The sequence below is a fragment of the Lottia gigantea genome (assembly GCF_000327385.1).
Source record: "Lottia gigantea unplaced genomic scaffold LOTGIsca_2, whole genome shotgun sequence".
NCBI lineage: Eukaryota > Metazoa > Mollusca > Gastropoda > Lottiidae > Lottia > Lottia gigantea.
The window spans coordinates 1,034,310-1,042,392 of record NW_008708400.1 but is presented as its reverse complement, the minus strand read 5'-3'; the positions used below and the strand labels follow the sequence as shown (position 1 = coordinate 1,042,392).

Genomic DNA, 8,083 nt, shown 5'->3' with positions numbered 1-8,083 from the left:
CCCCCCCCCCCCCCCCCCCCCCCCCCCCCCCCCCGATTGGAAATTTTTTGGCCTCTGCTTGGCTCCCTCACCAAATGTTTCCTAGAAAAGCCACTGTTTAACAGACAGTCGCGCTTGATAAAATTATCTGATCTAGCTTGCATAATTCCCTCGGCACAATGGTGGTTTTCTATAACCTCAAATGTTTTCATATCAAGAATTACTTTTATCATGATTTCTTATTGTTCCGTGACAATTTCCTGTTCCTCCATTTTACTCTTATTAAGGTACCGATGGGGTAAGTGTAAATTGTGTTGAAACGGCATGTGCCTAATTTCATTAAAGAGGTGTGTTTAATTCATAATATTGTCTTGTGTTTGAGATATTGTGGTTTCGACGACGAGTCTGGACTGAAATAAAGTTGTTACCTTGTGGTAAAAAGAATTGTTTTGATCTGGCAACATGGTACAAGTTTTATCGTCTGGTATGATGATATTAGGATAGGTGCCCTCTAGTTTACAACACATCAGTGGTATTTGCATCTGAAACGTTAAACCATAGAGAGAGACATCCCTGATCCAATTCTCTGCTTGATGTAAATCTGTATAGTTGTGAACTCCACAACAATCATACTGAAAAAGAGCAAGATCATCAATCTGCATTGGAAAGAATACTGATTTGATTTGTCCACCGGACGAAAATTGATTCCAAAATTCAAAACGTAAAATATATTCTCGCACTCTAGATAGATCAATCATGCAATACAAGACAGGTCCTTAAAGATAGGTTTACACAGCCAACATTTTCATCCGCAACTTCAATCAAACCTGAACCTCAAGAAGCCTACTCGTGATGTTCACATATGGCAAACTTCTCCAACTCATTTCAATCGCTCGTTGAAGAAAGTTGAAACGAAATGAAAGACATCATGGTTGGAAATATTGTCAATTTTGGAGGGCATCACAAAAATAAACTAGAGCCACACGTGGCACAGAGTGGGACTTTGCAAATATAGCAAATTGCAAAAGACTCTGAAAAAATCAACCTTCTACGATAATTACATCACGCGCAAAAGCAGTCTAAAGTTGAGAAGAATTCTTTGGAAGATTGTTATAACGGAAGTAGACAGACCGCACAAATGAAAGTATCAGAAGATAGCCAAGGTCAATGACATTTGACATTGAAAGGGAGACGGTCAACAAAGGTCAAGGTTACGAGATAAAAGTCATCAAAATTTTTAAATATATACGGCTATAAAACCGGAAGTTGAGATAGGACAGCAAATATAAAAGTATAAATAGATAGCCAATGTGAATGACCTTTAATCCTACAAAAATCAGGGTCAAAAAAGGTCAAGGTCAAAAATTGAAAATTTTGAATTTTCAAAAGCTGTTCCTTTTTTTGAACTATAAAGCTGAAACAATCGAACTTCCAAGACAACGTGGCTCAACGTATGAAGTAATTGTATGCAAAGTTCCATTTTGAACAAATGTATACGTTGCGAGTTATGTACCTTGCCAAAATTGTCAATAATGAGTAATTTAACCCGGATGTGCTAGGCTCACCTCAATTTCTTTTGCATAAGTTAATTGATATTCTGAATGTTAAGTTGTGTTCCAAATTTAAAGCTTCTACATCATACAGGTCAAAAGATATAGGTCAACAAGAGTCAATAAAGGTCAAAATAGAAAATTGAAAATATGGAAATTTCAAAACCCGTTCCTTTTTTGGAACTATAAAGCTGAAACAATTGACCTATTAACACAAACTGGCCAAAATAATGAGGTAATTGTGTGCAAAGTTCCTTTTTGAACAAATTGTATCCTATGCGAGTTATGCCCCTTTCTCAAAATGTAAACAATTAGTAATTCAACCCGGATGTGCCACGCCCACCTCAACTTTTTTGTCATAGGTTAATTCATATTCAAATTGTCTTGTTGTGTTCCAAGTTTCAATGTTCTACATAAAATAGGTCATAAGATACATACACACCAAGCTCAAAGAAACAGAAATATTGTAAAAAAAACTCAAATTTGAAAAATTCACGAATTTCAATTTTGCTTTAAAAAACGATTGTTATAAATCATTTGAAAGAGCATGAAAAGCACATTAAGAATCCGAAAAAATTAACCCTCTAGGTTAAATAGGTCACGTGCTAGAGCAGTCCAAAGTTGCGAATTTGGCTGTTTTCGGACAGCTATAAAACCGGAAGTACATGTCGGAGGTCAAATGTCAAAGTATTAACTGATAGCTAAGGTCAATGACCTTTGACCTTATGAAGGTCAAGGTCATCAAAGTTCACGATCACGAGATATGACCCTTCAAACTTTGAAAAAATTCAACCGGATGTTGCAAAAAAGCAAAATTGAGAATCGAAAAACGGCTTCCTAATGTCATGTTTTTTTTTTATCTTCTTTCATTTGACACCAAAATCATTTAAATCGGATGAGCCATTATGTCTGAATAAAAATCGAATCATTTCAGAAAAATCAAAATGGCGGCCAAAGTTTCACGTCTGTTCCGGATTTTTTTTTCTTCGTTTTTTTGTCATAACTTTGTCTACCTATCAGCATAAAAATTTTTGTCCTATACAAATTACACCGGAAGATATTCAACCGGAAGTGAACATCGTTTTCCTGTTTAAACCGGAAGTGAAATTGAAAATTTGACTGTACCATTTTGTTTACATTCTTAAACTGTCTTTGCTCAATTTTTTCAGATTAATCAGACAAAAAGCAAAAAAAAATGAAAAAAATGCAAAATTTCAGCAAAGTCCCACAAAGACTGCAATGGATGAAGATGCGTAATATATAGTGCATTGCCCATTATCTTCCCGAAAGACTGCAGGAGAAACAGAAAAAAGAAAGTAAGAATATCACCATACCAGGCATGCTCATTTCTATACACCCACATGAAATGCGGGGCGCATATAGTCGTAACCCGTGCGTCCGTCGGTCCGTCCACAATTGCTCGTAAACACTCTACAGGGCACAATTCTTGACTGATTTTGACGAAACTTGGTATGATTGTTTGTATTCACCCATATATAAACCCTATTGAAAATCAGAAAAATCGACAAATAATTAGTATGAGTTATTGCTTTTGTTTTTGAAAATACGTTCATATTCATATTATAAACACTCTAGAAGGAACAATCCTTGATAGATTTTGACGAAAGTTGGTGTGAATGTTTGTTATCAACAAAAACCAATCGAATCAGAAGAATTGAAAAATATTTAGTTTGAGTTATTGCCCTTGTTCTTAAAAACACGATCTAGTTTTAGCCTGTAAACACTCTAGAAGGCCCAGTTCTTGACAGATTTTGACGAAACTTGGTAATATACAGCATCGCCCCAAAAAGTTCAAAGGAAGTGTAAGACTTTAAGGTTGAATATTTCATACTGGTAATTGTTACTGTCAAATATTTCTATTTAAAATCAAAGCGGCCAGTGGACGTATATTACCTTTCTGCCAAGCCATCTTTATATCAGTAGCAAGTTTGAACAATGGCTAGACTCTGACGTTAAAACTTCTTTCCACGACGAGGATATAGGGTGGGAATAAAAAATTGAATTTTCAATCCGACGTGGATGAAACGGCAAAATTGCAAAACCTGCAAGTTTTTTTGTTTGTTTATATTCGATATCTAATAGTCATTGTAGACTTGGTCAATTGCAAAAATTTGAGCAATCTGTCTAGGTTATCGTTCGTCGAAGCGGTGCATAGACAAAGAGTGTCTGGATGATAGAGGTTAATCAATGGCGTAAAAATCACACGGTCATTCACATTGTCTAGATAGTGAGTGGCAGCATCAACGAAATCTAGCTTCTTAATTCTTGAAATAGGTTGCGTAACATTTTTAGAAAGGCAGCAGCTTTCACCGCTTACCGGTGTATGTGTAAAATAAATGCCCAAACACCCCCACCCCAGTTCTTTTGCTTCCAAGACCGAACCCATTCACTACTCGAATATGTCCATCAACCAAACCGTCGCATCACTCAAGTCACAATCTCAGGTGGAAACAAATAGGATTAATAATATTTATTGTAGACGGTTTCAAGCTGGTAAATTACTTATATAACCCGTTGAAAATAAATTTTCTCTGTAGTAATAGAGGATACGCGGAAATTATCTTGGTGCATTGTTATGTAGGTGGTTGTGACCCAAATACCGGTCAGGTGCTTTTGTTAGGAATATCGTGACGATAAGATAATCATAAAGACTCAAACTAAGAATTCTGATTGGTTGGTTAATTGCCATGATAATCTTAACCAATTAGATATTTTGAAGCAGGTTCAAACTAGTAAATATTGTTTATTGGTATCAGTTTTTCACAGCAATAGGTTGACGTCTCCTCTGGTGGACAAGACTATCCCCGAGGTCATTCTATAACATTTTGATTTAAAGGGAAAGATTCGCCAGTGTCGGGGATTGATTTGGGTGTCGAATATAATTATGTAAATAGTCTTCAGAAGTACTAGAAATATACGAATGTACCTCATCAATCTAGGAATCATCTTCCTATTTCAATATATGTCTTTTCTGAATAAGGCATAGTCTCAAGAAAATTCTGGACACACATGGATTTGAAGTCTCAAATTGCGAAGGTGAGCTGTGGATGCTATTATTGATTAGCTTAGCTAACAAATTCCTGTTTCTGGGCCTACGGTACGGATATTTGAACGAATGGCGTACCTGTCCATGTAAGCTTCTGATTGTAAGAGCATTGTTTTTATATTTAATTTCAGGTCCATTACTACGAGGACTGTATTTATTTATCATATATGTATCTTTCTAAAAAAATTATCATATGGGCAAGTTCAAAGTTAATCAAATATTCAACCACTCAATGCACAGTTCAATAAACGCTGTGACACACACTGAAACTATCATATTCGTCGTCAGACATAAAATGTTAGCACACTTTTAATAGCGTAAATTTATGAAGAATAATATTAAAAAAACAAGAATGGCGAATGCAGTAAACTAGCTATAATAAAAAAAAAACTGAATGTCGTCTAATGTACTTACCTCCGTGAATAGGTAATTCATTCCTATTGTTGTTACATCAACACCTTCATCTCCAGTGTAGTCTGTCTGTATAGCCGCTTTGAGTAACGGTTGCAATGTTATATCCATCTAAAATATAATTCAGATAATTCCATTTAGCGTTCATTACACGAATCTTGTCTGTGTACTTAGAGAACATCTTGGCTGGTACAGACATTGGGCATTGGTCTCCTCCTTCAAGCACTCAGTTTTTTTTATTGAGCTCATTACAGAGCCATATCTTTCATTTTATTGTGTTGTGTATTTTGAAATATGGGTTGCGATTTGGATAGGTACAACCACGCTGTGCAGTTTGCATTCAAATTTATGCCAGAAATTCAGGTTTGATACCATAATTTACAAATTACCAACCCTAAAATTCAAGTGTAAAATAGAGTTTGGGTTCTTATTTCTATTGATTCTTACTATATTCCCCATTATGAAGGCGCAAAGGAGAAATTTTGCAAAGCAGATATACGTGCCGGCATAAACCTATTATAAGAAAATAAAACAAAATCAATTAGCTGAACATGATAACTATAGTGAATACTGGACAAATTTCAATTCGAATTAATGTAACACAATAGTTGGTCTTTTACCTGTTTTTTCATTGTTAATAATAATATAGCACATACAATTTCAGACAATGTTACTACCATCAATATGATGATGTACTGAAAAAAATGAAAAGAAACAGGATTAAGGGGAGATAAATCTATTACATAGCACTCCTTAGGAATTTGTGCTTCACGTCCCACTTGGTCGTTCCCCTGAGGGTCGGAGGCCATTTAAACACGATATAAGCTTGGAGTTTTCAACCCAATTTCAAGTGTAGATGAGCTTCACGCAAAAGATCCACAAATGCTCATAAAGATAGTATATAAAACGGGTGTCTGATACAATATATTTCATTTGCATACCATGTGATTTAGTCCCGCCATATTAGCCCGAACAGAACATACAGCATGAGGATGTATATCCCATGTATTTGCATAAACTTCAATAATCAAAAAAAAATCCTAAAGATTCCAGGAACTGTAATCCATTTACATCATAGAAGTTTTTTTTTTGGCAAAGTCGGTTAGAGCTGTGGATTTTGCTTCAGGTTGGTCGAACACATGGTGGGCGTTGGTTATTATTTTGGTCGGCGTGTGAAACTGAAAGTTTCGTGACCGTGGTTAAGTCATCTTTCTCATTATTCCAGTCGACCGAGTGGTTTAGATAATCCTCAATGAGGTTTGTTAAAGAACGGGCTGGTTGAAATAAACTTCGTTAACCTTATTTGTTATCCTTGTAAAGAGAAAACGAAAATGATAATATACCATCAACAAGAAGGACTTCATGTTACACCAAGCGCCAAAACAGCCCAGGAAACCCACAATAAACATGGATGTACCAACAGCAACAAATATAACAGACAATGCATCATAGAGTTCTTGTAAACTAATCTCTTCTCCATTGTCTTTGAAGGCTCCTAATATAGGTCTAATGTACACGTGGATTAATTCAGAATTGTATTTTAACACACATCCTAAACCTAAAATACATCCTCCCATTAACTGAAACGAGACAAAAATCCATTTGAAAATCTGATTGAGATGCTATTATTTTTCTGTGAGCATCTACAGCAGACATTATGATCTGGAGGTGCTTGTTTTGATATATTGTGTTCCGTCCACATTTTGACCATCACAATTATTGAAGTTAAATGATCAGAAATATAACAAGGATTTGAAGGCTATCATTTCGACGTCGAGCTGTGAACACTATTACATTACAAATTCCGGTTTCTGAGACTAAGAAAATGTCGAAGAATGCTTGTGAACTTCATATGTCACTTCAGCGATATTCAGCCTTCAAACGCCTATCAAGGATTCTTACGCCGCAAAGGACTGTCATAATAACGGTATTCTGTGGTCAGAATGTGTTTCAAGATGCGACATTTATGAAACACACAAATGAATAAAACTAGAAGCCCACAAATGTGACATGAAAAAGATTACTTACTGTAAATATACTGTTAAGGGTCACGAGCCACACTTTCATACATTTAGAAGGAAATTTAAGTCTTTTAGCACTGGGAAGAAATCTTGGAGTGTAGTGCTCCAACATTTTATTTGGAGGCATAGCCGTCATAGTCTTCTCGAGGTTATGCGTATAACAATATTATGAAGTCGAGATCATATTAATTCTCTATTTGAAAGCCAAATGCGTACACATGTTAACTTTGGACGCTGGTCAAAAATTTTGGTCCGAACGAAACCACGTCTTTGTTGAAGTAAAAAACAAAGGTATAGAACCCGATCTTTTCGTCTTTTAAACCACACATATAATTGTTCTGGTATAATTAATTCAAAGAGATACGTGCAAAAAAGTGGAAATTCTTTTAAGCGACTTTATCTGGGGTCATACCTTTGAGTTAGAAGTTCAAAATTACGACAGACGTTTATTTTTCCTATTTAATAAAGATTTTCTATAACCGATAAAGTTCAATGTTACAAAACACATTGATCGCTTCAATTCCTTTCAATTCATTACACAAAACCAAATTATCGGTCATTTAATGTCAGTATATTTGCTACGCCTCACCTCTTGAAATATACTGTTGACTAGTACTTTGAGAGAACAGGCACTAACACCAATACTTAATCCATATTATACCGTATAACGTTTTGACAGCATGACAATTTGAACGAAAACACCACAACTGTTTATAGTATCCTTTGAGACAGGTGTCACAAAAACATCTCATTTGCTGTAAAAGCAAATTTGGTGAGTATCCAAAGAACAATTTGTTTACGATTTATAGTTTAGTTGGCAGCAAGATATGTAGTTTGTTATGTGAACTGTAAACATTAGTATTATTATGGTAGCACACTCTACATAATATTATATCCCACTGTCCAGTATGACGACCCGAGCAATTCGTTAATCCTATAAATCCCTCGAAACAACATGTAAGACCACAAACAAATCACGATTGACCATTATCCTCAATACATAATATACCTTGATATTTGCCAACTTGGGGTTCTGCATTATGCTAAACATTGTC

At 35.4% G+C, this 8,083-nt stretch overlaps 1 protein-coding gene across 1 annotated transcript in view; it reads right to left on the bottom strand.

Annotated features, from left to right (window-relative positions):
* The window catches only part of LOTGIDRAFT_228215 (hypothetical protein), a gene marked incomplete at both ends in the record, with an annotated part of 14,018 nt that extends 6,854 nt beyond the window's left edge, over positions 1 to 7,164 (bottom strand). Inside the window, 6 exons of the mRNA XM_009053173.1 lie at positions 408 to 611; positions 4,675 to 4,773; positions 5,011 to 5,118; positions 5,628 to 5,702; positions 6,351 to 6,587; positions 7,036 to 7,164. Coding sequence (XP_009051421.1) covers positions 408 to 611; positions 4,675 to 4,773; positions 5,011 to 5,118; positions 5,628 to 5,702; positions 6,351 to 6,587; positions 7,036 to 7,164 — 852 coding nt within the window. The remainder of the gene's footprint in view (positions 1 to 407; positions 612 to 4,674; positions 4,774 to 5,010; positions 5,119 to 5,627; positions 5,703 to 6,350; positions 6,588 to 7,035) is intronic.
* Positions 7,165 to 8,083: the final 919 nt, after the last annotated feature.